This window comes from Canis lupus, chromosome 20 (assembly GCF_011100685.1).
Source record: "Canis lupus familiaris isolate Mischka breed German Shepherd chromosome 20, alternate assembly UU_Cfam_GSD_1.0, whole genome shotgun sequence".
NCBI lineage: Eukaryota > Metazoa > Chordata > Mammalia > Carnivora > Canidae > Canis > Canis lupus.
Window position 1 is genome coordinate 50,618,093 of NC_049241.1, and position 17,298 is coordinate 50,635,390.

At 42.3% G+C, this 17,298-nt stretch overlaps 1 protein-coding gene across 8 annotated transcripts in view; it reads right to left on the minus strand.

The window, feature by feature from the left end:
• The window catches only part of SMARCA4 (SWI/SNF related, matrix associated, actin dependent regulator of chromatin, subfamily a, member 4), a 93,502-nt gene that overhangs the window by 41,871 nt on the left and 34,333 nt on the right, over positions 1-17,298 (minus strand). For all 8 annotated transcript variants that reach the window (XM_038567266.1, XM_038567261.1, XM_038567260.1 and 5 more), the window contains 5 exons: positions 15,713-15,843; positions 15,482-15,539; positions 5,945-6,066; positions 4,154-4,304; positions 3,027-3,190 (listed from right to left, as the gene is read on the minus strand). In XM_038567266.1, the coding sequence (XP_038423194.1) occupies positions 3,027-3,190; positions 4,154-4,304; positions 5,945-6,066; positions 15,482-15,539; positions 15,713-15,843 (626 nt within the window). The remainder of the gene's footprint in view (positions 1-3,026; positions 3,191-4,153; positions 4,305-5,944; positions 6,067-15,481; positions 15,540-15,712; positions 15,844-17,298) is intronic.

Sequence of the window (17,298 nt, forward strand, 5' to 3'; positions counted from 1 at the left end):
CCCCATGATGATGGGGTCATGTCAAAGGGACAAAGTAACCAACTGAAAGCTCCCCATGGCTAACCCTGGAATGACCTGAGAACAAGATAAATTAGTCTTGGTGTTACGACCAAAGTATAAAGAAACATCCATGGATATAAATGATTAAATAAATGAATAGATGGGGAAAAGATGTATCTTTTGTACAGAAAAATTCTAAAGAATTTAAAATAGAGCTATTTGCCCCTCAAGGAGGTAGAGCTCAATTGCCCACTTATATGGGTGCTGAACTTAGGGACTATTCTGCAATACAGTATGAGGGGGAGAAAAATTAACTTCAAAGTGCAGACACCTGACAAGCAGGATCTCAACCACATGATCAGGTCACATTACCAGAGACAAGGCACACTGCCAGTAACTGCCCCTGAAATGATGTCATGACAGGGGCCCTTCCTGCCCTGTGCCCTTTGGCCCCTAAGCCCACCATCCTGTCCAAGCATGAGAAAATCACCAGATGTACCCAGACTGGAGGACATACTAGAAAACACCTGACTTGTCCTCCTTGAAATCATCAAGGTCAACAAAAACATGGAGAGCAAGGAGCGCTCCCAGACCACAGAAGGTTAAATGCAGTATGGGACCCTGAGAGGAACTGGACACTGGGAGAAAAGTAGTGAAAGCTGAATAAAGTCTGGAGCTTATTTAAAAGTAATGTGTCAAGGCTGGTTCCTGAATTGTGACCAATGTACCATAGTCATGTAAGATGTTATCAACAGGGGAATTGGGGGAGGGAGGACATGTAGAGCCCTCGGTAGCACTTCTACAGCTTTTCTATAAAGCTAAAACTCTTCCAAAGCAAACAACAAGGCACTTTCGTGGCTCAGTCAGTTGAGCATCTGCTTTCAGCTCAGATCATGATCCCAGGGTCCTGGGATCAAGTCCCACATCAGTCTCCCCAAGAGAGGGAGCCTGCTTCTCTCTTCTGCCTGTGTCTCTGCCTCTCTGTGTCTATCATGAATTAAAAAAACAAAAAAGCAAAAAAACCCCAACTACAATACAATGACCGGGACACGGAACCCGGAAACAGGAAACCAACGAGAAGGATCTCCCCCAGCCAAATCTGGGACAGCTTAAGCAACAAAATAATTAATGTGACCATTCTGTCATTTTCAGATAGAGTCACACAAACAAATGAACACAGAGAGAAGGCACAGTTCTTCCTTAGAGTGGATCTCCACACATGTGGGAGGAGCAGTGGAAAGCAAGCCATCATCGCCCTTCCCACAGGGAAAGGGGTCTCAAGTCAGACTCTTATGACAGATGCGGCAATCTCTGGGCAGAGGATGATGACGAATGGGACCTTCCCATGGTCTCCAAGTGCCTTATCATCAGGCACTTATGAATGACAAAGGAAAACTCCTGGGTTTACATGGGGAAACTGGCGGGCACCACCTCACGGGGACCGGCTGTCTTTGTAACTGTCTTGGAGTTGAGGAAAGATGTGTGAGGCCAGGAAAAAGGAATATTGAAAATATTCTATTTTTGTAACTGTTTCTAAGTGAAATACTTTCAAAATGAAAAGTCACAAACAAAAAGAGCTATGCTATGGGGGAACACGCTGCAGTGAATATTCTGGTGGAAAGGAAGCCAAACTCCACACTTGGGGAGGGGAAACAGGAGCTAAGAAGTGGGACTTCAGTAACTGGTCGGCCAGGAGACGATACATGGGGCAAGTGTGGTAGAAAGCTGGGAAGTTTGGTCTGCCTATGAAGGAGGAGACAGCAAGGCCATCTGTCCTCAGCCTGGGACCTTCTGTCACTCTATGCAAGCAGTTCTCTATCCATGCACATTTGTTCCCAGCAGGGCAGCCAAATTTCCACGGCCATGATGGAGGGAAGGCAGACAGAAGAAATAAATTTCTCCAAGTAAATTATGGGAGAGTTCTGGGACCCTCCAGCCTGGCTATATGGCTTCTGGTGGCCTGGCCATCTTAAAAGCAGGAGAGGATTTCCTGTCGGATCTGGGTATGAGCACTCAGCTTCCTGTTCTCCCCCTGGACAGCTGATTTGAGGATGAAGTGGTCATTGCTGAGTGCTGATAGAAGGTGGGGGGTGAGGATGGGAGTGGGGGTAGGGTATGTTTCTCTCCAAGGCCAGGCCAAGTGCAGACTACAGAGGCCTGGCCACATTAGGGTAGATCATACCCCAGGCCTGTGAATGGTTTGGGGTATGACGTGAAACTCAAGCTGGGTCAATGAGAGCTAATCTCAGGACTTCTAGAAAAACTCTAGGGCAGGGATCCCTGGGTGGCGCAGCGGTTTGGCGCCTGCCTTTGGCCCAGGGCGCGATCCTGGAGACCCGGGATCGAATCCCACGTCGGGCTCCCGGTGCATGGAGCCTGCTTCTCCCTCTGCCTGTGTCTCTGCCTCTCTCTCTCTCTCTGTGTGACTATCATAAAGAAAAAAAAAAAAAAAAAAACTCTAGGGCAGGTGAACCATAATGTGGCAGTGTTGAGCTTGGAAGAGGAATGCCCATGGTGGCTGATCAATCTTGGTCCCCTCAGGACTGCCTGCTGGAAGGAGGAGGCCAACAGCGCCACAAGGTGGTGAGCAAGAGCCTCTATGGAACTCAGTTGGAGGACTCAGATCCTAGCACAATTAATATTGGGGTTGCTGTGCTCAGATTGGGACATGGACCAGAGGCCTCAGTGCCTCAGGCAGGAACAGTTAAGGATATTTCAAGTGGCTCTGCTCCACTCTGCTAGCAGGAGTTTGTCTAGCTCCTGTGGCACCTTGGGCAGAATACACTGCTTGGGGAACTTGAAGGGGACCTCAAGGTCATTTTGTGAGAGCAGTCCCAACAGGGATGATGGGTGGGCACTTCCTCATCCACTCTTCTCCTATCCTGCCCCTTGAAACCAGAGGCGGCATGCGGGGGCCCGAGGTATGTCCCCCACCCCCCATGTCCCCTCAGAATGGTACTGTATTTGGAAATGCAGTCTTTAAAGAGGCAATAATGAACCTGAGCCCCAGGGGTGAGACCACTTACGAGAGAGGTACTATGATGAGAAAGGGCCCGTTGATCCTCTTGTGCTCCATGAGGTATGTGATGAGAGCGATGGTCTGGATGGTCTTTCCCAGGCCCATCTCGTCAGCCAGGATGCCATTCAGGTTGTTGTTGTATAGGGACACCAGCCACTCCAAGCCTTTGATCTGCAAGGGGAGGCAAGGGGCCAGGACTGAAGCCCAAGTCGGGTATAAGAGCATTCCCTGCATTGCGGAGACTCAGCACAGACAGGCATGAGACTGTGCCAGCCACATACCGCCTGTGGCTATGGGGATTTTGGGTAGTTTGCTTTCAACCAGCCCACTCCTGTTTCTTGGCCTCATCCTCAGCAATCACTCAAAATCACAGGACTGCTATGCTGGTGATATGTCTACATAATCTCTTTTTCTGGTACACATTCAAAAACCTTAAGTTTCTACCTGGAAGGGGGACCAGGAAGCATGGCTGCTGGATCCTGACATTTAAGCCCCCTGGCGTCACCAACACTTTGCAGGGCTCCAGGGACCATGCACCGAGCACCTCTGTGCCCAGGCTGGGCTCCATCCTGGCTTGGCCGCACCGGAGTTGTGTGATTTTGAGGAATCGCTGCACTCCTTGCTCCTCACTGTCCCCCCATCGAATGCAGAGATGGAAGCACCTACTAAACAGGGTTGTTGGGCAGCCCAGGTGGCTCTGCAGTTTAGCGCCACTTTCAGCCCAGGGCTCGATCCTGGAGACCCAGGATCGTGTCCCATGTCAGGCTCCCTGCATGGACCCTGCTTCTCCCTCTGCCTATGTCTCTGCCTCTCTCTGTGTCTCTCATAAATAAAGAAATAAATAAAATCTTAAAAAATAATAAAATAAACAGGGTTGTTAAGGGATGAAAAGTAAAGGTGTAGCAGCCTCCTATTCAGCCTGGTATACACCCAGCAGACACTGACTGAGTGCATAATTTCATCCTCTCCTGGAGGCAAAGCTAACAGATTGGGTCCCTGCTTCCCAGACAGGGAAACAGAGGTTCAGAGGGGAAGAGCGAGTGTCCAAAGAAAAGACTGGAATGTGGCTTCATCAGCCACCCAACACCGGAGAACCTTAACACTGCTGTGTGGATGCACCTCCTCCAGCCTTACCTGGTACTGTTTGAGGACACCATTGACCATAAGTGCCGACTGCTTATCCACTCTCTCAGTGACAGCGTGGGCCACAGCGTAATAGGACTGCAGGCCCCGAGCAAGGGCCTGGGACACGCCATACTCATCATCAACGTCTTGCTTGGCATTCCTGGGAGCAAGATGGAAGCACTGTGTGAGGACACCCGTACCTATCTGTGACAATGTGCTTCTGACACAAGCCTCTGCCGAGTTGCCCTTTCTGCCCAATGAACCATGGCCTGAGCCATAAAATAAGCTTAAGTGTAGTCAAGAGAGTCTGAGGGTAGGCCAGGCCACAACTACTAATCCAAGGGGGCCCAAGACTAGACTCATGGATCCCAACCCCACCGTCCCAGATCAGGAATTAGGTCACTGCCACAGCACAGAGTGCTTCTTTCAGCTAGAGGCTGGTCCTATAGCCTGCCCTCTCCTGGGTACTCATGAGCATAGAGAGAAAATGCACATAGCACAGCCTCACACAAAACCAGAATCATTTATAGTATGGCTGTTTTAAGATCCAAAATGGAATTATTTTTTAAAAATGACTTTAAACTATCCGTGTTATGGGACCCCTGGGTGGCTCAGTGGTTTAGCGCCTGCCTTCAGCCCAGGATGTGGTCCTGGAGTCCCCAGATCGAGTCCCACATTGGGCTCCCTGCATGGAGCCTGCTTCTTCCTCTGCCTGTGTCTCTGCCTCTCTCTCCCTTTCGGTGTCTCTCATGAATAAATAAATAAAGTCTTAAAAAATAATAATAATAATAAACTATCCATGTTTTGGGGGTGCCTGGGTGGTTTGGTTGGTTAGGCCTTTGGCTTGGGTCCTAAGATTAAACCCCACATCAGGCTCCCTTCTCAGCGGGGATCTGTTTGTCCCTCTCCTCACTTGTGCTTTCTCTCTTGTTCTCTCTCTTATATAAATAAATAAAATTTTTTAAAATTTAAAAAGAAAAGCTACGTTTTATAAATATGGCAGATATAGGTGATCCAACTTCAGCCATATTGTTTCATGCTGTGCTGTGGACTCTTTACATTTTGAGAAACTTTCAGTGAGTTTAGTGGAATTTTCCCCATCTATGATGATTTAAAAGGACTGCATGTTTGCTCTAGGGTTGCTTTCATACCTATAGTGTATACAGCTCTCAATCCTCTATTTTTTTTTTAAGAGTATCCATTAACTTTGTACCGTAAGCAATGATGAAATCAGTATATTAGCTGTACTTGTGCTTACAAGAGCAAAAGATGAGAAATAATGTGAATGGCCGTCACTAGGGACACACGCACATACAGAACAGCATAACACACCACGCTGCATGGACGACACTCTGTGTACAGTGTCACCTCTGAGAGAAAACTTTCAATGAAAAAATCCAGGGGCAGAAAAGTGTACCTGGATACATGTACACAAGTAAGAAGAAAAATATATACACGTTTGCTTGTTGCACAAAATCTCTCTGAAGACAGATCGCGCTGGAAATAGTTTCCTTCTGGGAGGGAGTAGGGTCAGGGGCCCTGGGGAACAAGAGTGAGATGGTTTTTGCTATATCTCCAACTATCTCTCAAACACAAGATGAACCATGTGAATGGATGGAATATTCAATGCCTACAAAAAGCAATGAAATCTGAAGTAAATCAATTCGGTCTGTGTAGTCCACAATGTCTGCTGGCTGGACACTGGTGAGGGCCATCCAGAAGGGGGCACGATTCTAACAGTCCTGCTGAAGCTGCCCTGAGGAAGCTGGCACAGGAGGAGGCCGCAGAGGGATGCCTTACTCAATGATGTGCCGGGCATCCACCTCTGAGACGTCATCACTGTCTGGATCTGGAATCTTCTTCTTCTCCTCAACGGGCAGGTTGGGAGGCTGTGCTGGCTGCGGCTGTTCCTCCTCCTCCTCCTACCAAGATACAAGGTCGCGTCACCTTAGGCCACTGCACACAGGGGCAGGCACAGGGCTCCCAGGGGAAGAACATACTTTTGGAATTGAGTGCTGTTTTCATGCCCTCTTACTATCCTGGAATGTATCATGCCTCTTCTTTGCCTCTTCCTTAATTGGTCAGTTTAAGATTTTCAGTTTGCCTGGCATGGAGCACAGATACTTCTTTTTAAAGCTATCTCAGTATTGCCTTCTTTTTACTAACAGCAAACTCCTCATGCACCACGCTTCCCATCACAAAATCCATACTCCCATGCTTATTCCTTGCCTGACCAACTCAAAGCAGTTTTTCACTTGGTTCTCCTGGATTTTCTAAGACAGAAAGAAGCCTTTTAGAGCCAATTTTCAGGATTTGTGCTCTTGATTTACTTCTGGCTTTAACAACAAGGCTAAAATGTCTACACTATATCCAATAATGGTGGTGAGAACAGCCATGCTGGTTTACTGCAAGGTTTTCTATCAACTTGTATATTAGGTTTACAAGTGTTGTTCTTCATTAAAGGGATTTTTCAGCCTTCAATGAGCAGATGGTAAAGGGATTTTGTGGGACATACTGATAAAACACACAGGAATGCATTTCTCAATGTTAAACTCTTCTTGTATTCCTGGGTAAATCACACAAAGTGCCAATAGGTTATCTTTATGTATAATGAGACTGCTATAAAACTAAAAGGTATCTGGAATTCTCTAAATAATTACAATCAAAATCCCATGGGATATTCCTTGGAGCATGCAAAATGATTTTATAAATGATTTAGAATAATGAATAGGTGATAATAGCACAAACATTTTGGACCAAAAAAATCATAATTGGTACAGATTTATGATCCTAGCTGATATTACCACATCTGGAATTAAAATAGGGGTAGGACTTCTGGCTAAGTCTGAGTGAAGAAATCCACAAACAGTCTCTTGAGAAAACATCTTTTTGAAGCCAGACAAAACGGGCAAAGGCAACCATTTCAGAGCTCTAGGAGTCTGAGAAGCATTAATGCTTGAAAAACTGCTGGAGCTTGGGTAAGAAGAGTGGGAGATGGTAGCAGTTTTACTTGGGACCGCCTTAATCTCTCTTTACCCCCAGCTGTATCTTCAAGGTTCTGCCAGGAAGGCCAAGTCAAGAGCACTGGCGGCTGAAGCTGACGGGGACTCAGTCATTTTGTGGCAGCGGGCAAGGCCCATACTAGCCAGTGGCACTGTTGATATGTCAGTGAGGTTCTCAGTTTTGCTTTGGTTGGGAAAGCAAATTACTGGCTAAGCCTGTGACTATATGCAGAGAAAAGTGAAAAAGGGCCTTACAGAAAGGAAAAGCCAGGGGTGACCTGTAGATGGCCTGAACTTGGAACGTGTTCCTTTATATACCTTGATCCATCAGAGACAGAAGCTTTATTGGCTCAGGATGTCTGAGCACAATCACTGCCCAATCATTGGATGACTACTAAGTTACAAAGAAACGTGGCCTCTTCCTAGAAAGCCAGGCTTAAAAATAAAAAGGAGTATGAAACCAAGAAAATAAACTGAGCAGAGACACCAAAGGTAGGAGACACCATTGTGGCAAGAATTCCACAGATTCAGCCAAGTAAGTTACTAAATAAACACCACTAGCAAAACCACCACCCAGGAGTGGGAGTCTGAATCCAATGGAGCTAAGAACAGGCTTCCACTCAACACTACAAGGTGAGCCAAAAGGGAAAGTGTGGTGTGGCTTCAGGGGAAAAGCAACTGAGCCTGTTTCTGTTCCCAGATGGTGAACTTAGTATATAATGTTTGAAGCAACGATTATCATAAATACATTCAAAGAACCAAGGGAAACCATCTTTAAGCACAATAAATCAACAAATACAGAATCTCCATAAAAGGCAGCAATGACAAATTTCCCAAATTTGATGAAAACCAAGAAACTACCCAGCTGAGAAGCTGAACAAACACTAAGGGTTGAATAAATACAAAGGAGAGAGTTCACGATTTGCCGAAAAGAAAGAGCCAACGACAGTAAAATCCTGAAAGCAAGAAAGGGAAAACTGAATCATCAAGTACAGAGGAGCATCAATACGATTAATGGCTAACTTCTCCCTTGAAATGGAGATGAAAAAGCAGTGGAATAACACATTCACAAGGAAAAAGTCTGTCACCAGAGAAATTTGTATTCAATTAAACTATTCTTCCAAAGTCGAAGCTACAGAAACACAAACCCAGATTTACCAAGGCTGAGATAATTTGTTGCTAGCCGACAGTAACTCAAACCCCAAGAGCATTATTTTTTTTCCCCAAGAGCATTAGAAATGATAAATACATAAGTCAACATAAAAGACTATAAATCCATTGTCCTTAGCTACCCTCTACTGACATATTTAGAACAAATCATAAGATGACATGAGGTATGAAGCAGAAGACTGCTTTTTGGGTTTACAGCAAATATAGGTGAAATACATATTTATTACATTATATGTACACATACATATACAAATATACATCATACATATATGTGATATATCATGTATACATATAACACAAAGGGTAGCAAATAGAACTAGATTTTTTTTAAAAGACTTTATTTATTCATGAGAGACACAGAGAGAGAAGAGGGAGAGAGAGTGCGCACGTGCGCGAGAGAGACAGGTAGAGGGAGAAGACAGGTAGAGGGAGAAGCAGGCTCTATGCAGGGAGCCTGACTTGGGACTCGATCCCTGGTCTCCAGGATCAGGCCCTGGGCTGAAGGCGGTGCTAAATGTTGAGCCGCCTGGGCTGCCCCTGCAAACAGAACTAGATTGAAGCAGAATTTCTATTTTCTCCCAGAATGGAGCTAGCATTAATCTGAAGTATACTGTGATAAAATGCATTTTGTAATCCCCAGAGAAACTATGAGGCAAACAACTAAAAAGGTATAGTAATAATGAAAACTTACAGAATAAAATGATACAGTAAAAACTATTTAACACAAAAGAAGGCAGTGGGATGCCTGGGGGGCTTAGCGGTTGAGCATCTGTCTTTGGCTTGGGGCGTGATCTCCGGCCCTGGGATCAAGTTCCACATCAGGCTCGAGCCTGACTCTCCCCCTCTGCCTGCGTCTCTGTGTCTCTCAAGATTAAAAAAATAAAAATCTTAAAAAAGAGAAAAAGGCAGTAAAGAAGGAACAGAGGAACAAAAAAAGAACAGGAGATAAAATAGCCAAATGTAAACACAGTCATATCAATAATTACATTAAACATGAACAGCCTGAAACACAATCAAAAGGCAGGCACTGTCATACTAGATTTAAAAAGCAAGATCTAGCTATCTGCTCTTTCAGATTCAAATGAACAGATAGGTTTGAAATAACAGAATGGAAAAATATATACCATAAGAAACAGTAACCATATAAAAGCTGGAGGGACTATACTAACCACCAGACAAAACAGACTATAAAACAAGTATTACTAGACACAGAGACAGATATTTAATGATGATAAAATATCAAATACATCAGGAAGATATAATAACAACTAAGTATTTGTATCAACAGAACATGAAAATACATGAAGCAAAATCTGACAGAATTGAAAGGAGAAATAGATAATTCAACAAAAACAGCTGTAGATTTTACTACTTCCTACTCAACAATAGAACTAAACAAAATTAGAAAGGGTATACATGACCTGAACAACACTATCCACCAACACAACTCAACTATCATACACAGAACACTACACCCAAAGAATGTAGAACATGTGAACATGAAACATTCCCCACAATCCTGAGCCATAAAATGAGTCTTGATAAATTTATTTTATTATTATTTTTTAAAAGATTTTATTTATTTCTTCATGAGAGATACACAGAGAAAGAGAGGCAGAGACACAGGCAGAGGGAGAAGCAGGCTCCACGCAGGGAGCCTGATGTGGGACTCCATCCCAGGACTCCAGTATCATGCCCTGGGCCGAAGGCAGGCGCTCAACCACTGAGCCACCCAGGCATCCCAAGTCTCGATAAATTAAAAAAAACTAAAATGAGAGGTGCCTGCGTCAGAAAAACACCACCACCACAAGGGAAATTACAAAATATTTTGAACTGAATGAAAATAGAAACACCACATCAAAATTTACAGGCATGGGGAATTGGGCAGCTTAGTTGGGTAAGTAGCCAACTCTTAGTTTCAGCTCAGGTCATGATCTCAGGGTTATGAGATGGAGCCCCACGTCAGGCTCCATGCTTAGTGTGGAGTCTGCGGGTCCCTATAGTTCGGCGCCCTCCCATCCTGGTCTCTGTTTCTCTCAAAAAATAAAAATAAAATTATAGGCTTGCAGTTTAAGCAGTGCTTAGAGGGAAATTATAGCTCTAAACAAGTATACTAGGAAAAAAGGTCTTGAATGAATAACCTAAGCTTAGACTGACCATCAAAAAATGAAAGACAAATTACTCAATCACCAAAATGAGCAATTAAACAGATATCACTACCAAATCCACAGAAATATAAGGAAAAAATATAAGTAACTTTATGCCAACAAATAATTAAGATGAAACAAACTCCTAGAAAGATACAAATTACTAAAATCAAGAAAAAATTTGAAAAAATTTGAAAAAAAATCTTTAACAGTTAATTGAATCAGTAAATAAAAATCTCACAATGAAAAGGCCAGGGCAGATGGCTTCACTGATGAGTTCTAACAAATATATTAAGATTTTTAAAAAGACTATATCTATTTACTTAAGAGAGAGAGTATGTACAGAGAGAGAGAGAGAGAGGGAAAAGTAGACTCCCACTGAGCAGAGAGCCCGATGTGGGGCTCAACCCCAGGACCTTGAGATCTTGACTTGAGCCAAAGGCAGATGCTTAACTGACTAAACCACACAGGCACCCCCAAATATGATTAATACCAACCCTTCACAAACTCTTCCAGGAAGTACAGGAGAAGGGAACATTTTCCAATCCATTCTGTAGGGCCAATGTTAACCACATCAAAACAGACAAAGATGTCACAAGGAAACTACAGACTAGTATCTCATGCATAGAGACCCAAAAGTCCTCAACAAAATAGCAGCAACACTGCAATATACAGAAAAGATTCTAGAACAAGATAAAGTAGGGCTTATCCTAGGAATCCAAGGTTTGGCTTAACATCCAAATATTAATTTACGTAAGTCATATTAATAGATAAAAGATAAACCAGATGGGGATCCCTGGGTGGCTCAGCAGTTTGGCGCCTGCCTTTGGTCCAGGGCGCAATCCTGGAGTCCTGGGATCGAGTCCTGCATCGGGCTCCCGGCATGGAGCCTGCTTCTCCCTCCTCCTCCTGTCTGTCTCTCTCTCTCTATTATAAATAAATCCTTAAAAAAAAAAAAAAACCTCTCATGGAGTTTTTAAAAAAAATAAAAAAAAAAAAATAAACCAGACAACCAAGTTAATAGACAAAAAATGTGAGACAAAATAGAAGAAAATGTACTCAACTGGATAAAGAGCATCTACAAAAACCCTCAGCTAACAGTAGTGATAGACTAAATGCATTACCAGAAAAGGGAACAAGGCAAGGATGTCTGCTCTCAACACTTCTATTCAATGCTGTACTGAAGGATCCAGCCAATGGAATACAGCAAGGAAAAAGAAATTAAAGGCACACAAATGGGAAAGGAAGATGTAAATCTGTCATTATTTATTAAACATGATGAGATCCTATATATGAAAATCCTAAAAAATCTACAAAAAGAAACCCAAAACTATCAGAATAAATAGTATGAGTTCAGCAAGTTTATATATATATATATGACCATTATTTTTCAAAACCAATATAAGAAGCTGTATTTTCATGTAATCGCAATAAAGTACCCAAAAATACAACTAAGAAATCAATTCTATTCATAATAGCATGCAAAGAAAAATCTTCAAAACTAAATTTAGCAAATAAAGTATAAAAACTGAACACTGAAAACCACAAACACGGCTAAGAGATAATCAATGATACGAATAAATGGAAACATTCCATGAGTATGAATCAGAAGACTAAATACTGTTAAGCTGTGATTCTCCCCAAATCAATATACAGATTGAACACAATCCAGTAAAAATTCCAGCAAATATTTTTGGAGTAACCAATGAGCTGACACTAAAATTTACATAGGAACATAAAGGATCTAGAATAGACAATGAAAGCCACAAAACCAGAGGAGTAACACTATCTAATTTCAAAACTTATTATAAATTACAACAATGAAGATAAAGTGGTTGTGGCAAAAAGACAGACATGAAGATTAATAGAATAGAAGTGAGAGGCAGGGATCCCTGGGTGGCGCAGCGGTTTGGCGCCTGCCTTTGGCCCAGGGCGCGATCCTGGAGACCCGGAATCGAATCCCACGTCAGGCTCCCGGTGCATGGAGCCTGCTTCTCGCTCTGCCTCTCTCTCTCTCTCCCTCTCTCTCTCTCTCTCCCTCTGTGACTATCATGAATAAATAAATAAAATCTTAAAAAAAAAAAAAAAAAAAAGAAGTGAGAGGCAGAAACAAACCCTAACATTTATGGTCAACCAATTTCTTATAAAAGTGCCAAGACTATCTTAAGCAGGGAATAGTTGGGATGCCTGAGTGGCTCAGCAGTTGAGTGTCTGCCTTTGGCTTGGGGCGTGGTCCTGAAGTCCCGGGATAGAGTCTCACATTGGGCTCCCCACAGGGAGCCTGCTTCTCCCTCTGTCTGTGTCACTGCCCCCTCTGTGTGTGTTTCTCTTGAATAAATAGACTCTTAAAAAAAAAAAAAAAAAGTAGGGAAGGGTGGTCTTTTCATCAAATGGTGCTGGATAAAGTGAATATCACACACACAAAAAAAATCTTAGACCTATATCTCAGACCATAGCCATCAACTCAACTATGACCTTTAATGCTTCAGTTACAAAACTTCTAGAAAACACAGAAGAAAAATCTAAGTGACTTCAAAGAGTTCTTAGATAAAACTCCAAAAGCACAATGCATGAACAACAAAAAATTTGATAAACTGGATTTCGTTAAAATTTTAAAATTTTGCATTTCAAAAGACACCACTAAGGCAAAAAACAAGAGGCAAACTAACTAGGAGAAGATACTGCAAATTATATACTTGATCAGGGACATGTACCAAGAATATATAAAGAATTCTTAAAAAAAAAAAAAAAATTAAAAAAAAAATTCTTACAACTCAATGATGAAATGACAACCTAATTCGCAAGGGGCAAAAAAATGAGTAGACATTCACCAAAGAAGATATATGAATGATGCATAAACATATGAAATGCTCAGCATTATTAGTTACAAGGAAAATGCAAATTAAAGCCACAATGAGATACTTCTCACCACCCACTAGAATGGATATAATCAAAAGGCCAGGGGATTCCTGGGTGGCTCAGTGGTTTAGAGCCTGCCTTCGGCCCAGGGCATGATCCTGGAGTCCTGGGATCGAGTTCTGCATCAGGCTCTCTATATGGAGCCTGCTTCTCCCTCTGCCTATGTCTCTGCCTCTCTCTCTCTCTCTCACTCTGTGTCTCTCATGAATAAATAAATAAAATCTTAAAAAAAAAAAAAAAGATATACTCAAAAGGACAGGTAACACCAAGTGTGGACAAGGATATGGAGAAACTGGAACCTGTGAAATGGTACAACCGCTTTACAAAAACAGTTTAGCAGTTTCTTAAAAAGGCAAACATAAACTTACCATGTGACCCAGCAATTCCACTCCTACTAATCTACCCAAGAGAAATGGAAACATGTCCACACAAAGACATGTATGGTAATGTTTGCAGCAACATCATTCATAAAAGCAAAAAAAAAAAAAAAAAAAAAAAAAAAAAGAAAACAGAAACAAGACAAATGCTCAACAAAGTGGCACACTGTACAACAGAACAGGACTCAGGAATAGGAATGACCTCCGGATGCACAAACAACATGAATGAGCCTCAAAAACACATTAACTGAAATAAGCCAGACACAAAATATGATATGTTGTAGGACTCCACTTATAGGAAATATCTAGAGAAGACAAATCTATAGACAGAAAGCAGATCACTGGTTTCCTGGAGCTGGGAGGAGGGAGCCAGAACAAACTGTAAATCAGTAGGAGGGAGACTTTTGGGATTATAGAACATTCTAAAATGGGGTATGTGGTAATGATTGCACAAGTCTATAAATTCACTAAAAACCACTGAATTATATACTTCCTGTGGGTGCATTTTATGGTATTTAAATTACACTTCTATAAAGCTATTCAAAAATTACAACAAAATTTTATTGGAGAGTCACTACCATCGATGTAAAATGCAACTGAACCCGGGACCCTAAAAAGACTACAATGGATATAAAAACTGAACACATCACTTAAAAAAAAAAAAAAAAAGTCACAGCCCAATGGGATGGGAAGGACTCAACTGTGTATGCCAGTTCACTTAGTATTCCTCAGAGGGGCAACAGCGTAGAGCCCCATCCCATACCCTACACCAAATAAAATTTCAGATGACCTGAAGGTAATGAGGACGAAAGTAAAAGCAGGACAAAGCAAAAGAAGGATTATAGGCGAACACCATGCTGATGTTAGGTAGGGGAAAATACATGAAGACAACTTAAAAAATCAGTTAAAAACCACTTATAACTAATCAGAAATGGGCCAATGACTCAAAGTGTTCATAGAAGAAATCAAAATGGTTAGTTAATACTTGAACAAAATGCTCTACTTTAATAGCAAATAAAGAAATGTCCATGAAAATTCCCTTTTGAAAACCTTATGGAGGTGGCAAGGCTTTCGAGGCACTGAAGAAAGCCTTTTAAGACACTCTTGCCCCAACTGAAGGGGAAGTGACAGAGAACACCCAACTGAATGCTAAGGATGGAGATACAGCCTGCAGATAGAAACTGCTCCTATCCTTCCCAAGGACGCAATCTAGAACTAGAACAGAGAGAGGAAACAGGTTCTTCAGTACAGCTCTGTCAACGGAGAAATAGCCCCTTAATATGGCATAGTTAAATGATTTAGAGAGTTCACATAACAAACGCAACTATTTACAATGTTCCAAAGAACAGAATATAATGGGCAAACATGTACATGATCTAATGATCACAACTTCACATTGACCTTTCTAGAGGGGAGGGCTTCAAACTGAGTACTTGAAAGAGCTAGTATAGCTGAGGATGGACAGCTTTAAATTCTATTTAAATAGATTAATTTAAGATCGAGGAGTCACATGTGGCTAGAGGCTTCTATACTGGACAGTGCAGCTCTGAAGCACCCAATTTCAACCAGGACTGGGGACCTTGGCTGCCCCATGCCTGCTTCCTGCCCCATATGACATCTACCCAGAGCAGGAGAGGATCACAGTGCAAAAGGGTGACAGGTTCTCAAGGTGTGGAAGTTACCACACTGAGAGCCACAATGGTCAGGAAATGGGACTCTTACCTCCTCCTCTTCTTCTGAGCCACTTTCTTCACTATCAGATCTTGGAGCTACTTCATATCTAGAAAAAATATTAATGTTTTAATACACACTTCACCAGAACCCAAAGGATTTACTTTCCTTAGTGCATTGGACTGCTTCTAAATGAAGGCAAAAATCACTTCTTGCTGCCAGAGCCCCCAGAACAAGCCAACTCAGGACTCTGGCTATGTCTGGAAATGAAACCCAACTCACCCCGGGTTCATCTCAAGCCAGGCCTCTAGCTGCCCTGCTTTGGGGGCGTCTGTGCCCGTGAGGATCTTCCCACTCTCCACATGGATCACTTTCACCGGCAGGTCACTCATTTGGCTGGTCTCATCCAGAGGCTGAAAAAGAGTCACATGTGTAACTTGAGGTTCTGTGGCTTCCTACCTCAGGGTTCTGCTAACTACAGCCAACTTGGGAAGTTCCCTCCCAACTCCACACCCAGAACATGGCACAAAACATGCCCAGTGGTTGTGAAAATGGGTTAATGACATTAACAATAACAACAAAAGTTACCGATAAATTAATAATCCAGTAATCATATACAATCTATTGATCACAGATTTTTTTTCAAGGTATTTCATTTTCATATAGATATTATGCTTGCATAGTTCAAACTTCACAAGAATACAGAGTAGGGATGCTCCCTCCACCCTATCTGATGGTTTCTCTGCATACGTGCCTACCAATATCTGATTCTCACGCAGCCTAGCAGATCAACTCCATGCATAAGAAACAAGGACTGGGCTCTCCTTGTATAAACAAATGTTTATACACAAACTTGTTTATACACAAATGACTATATGATGCATTCTTCTGGCTCTTGGTTTTTCCCATTGATATTATATTTGTAAACTTCTTTAAAGGTCCTCATTCTTTTCTGTTAAACAGCTAACTAGAATATTTGAAAAACAAAACAACTAACTTTCTCTTAGCAAATATGGAATTTCTCAATTTCTCATTTTGAGATGCTAACATTGGAAGAACATTCCCTCTTCCATTAGCTCACTCAGATTTCCTGGAGAAAACCTCCAGAATGGAAAAAAAAAAAAAAAAAAAAGAAAGAAAGAAAGAAAAAAAAGAAAACCTCCAAAAAAAAAAAAAAAAAGAAAACCTCCAGAATGAGGATGAAGTTCTTGGTTTATACCCTTGTTTGCATCTTCCAAGAACTTCTACCATCCCCTGGCCCCCCTTAAAGTGCCACATTCACTGTCAATATTGCCTACACTGTAGAGATTAGTCTCCATGCAATCAGATAATCTGTCAAAGCTGCCCACCAAGGAAGTTAACAGCAACCATGTGCCACGCAAACAGGCTCTGCAAACTGCCTCCATGGGCCCCAACTAGTGGACTTTTACCCTCAAGTGCTCCCTGGGAGTGGCTAACATGCTGATAGTTGTACTCTCCCTACACTCAAATTCCGATTCAAAAGGACAGAGCTTTTTAAAAAGCTCTTAGATGATTCAGAGGTGCCAAGGCTGAGAATCACTGGCTGAGATCAAGCACAGTTCACAGCCACCACAAAGTGATGCTGAGGCTTTCTACTATAACAAAATGCCAGCCCACACTTATAAAAATATAAAGTAAAATCTCATGAGGAACCTGGCTGGCTCAGTCAGTAGAGCCTGAGAATCTCAATATCAGGGTTGTGAGTTCAAGCCCCACACTCAACATAGAACCCACTTAAAAGATAAATTAATAAAATAAAATTTCATGAAATAAATACGTATTTAAGTTAATCACTGGTCATTCAGCTTAGGAATCTGGCCTACAGGAAAAAGTGTGCATCTGCTATG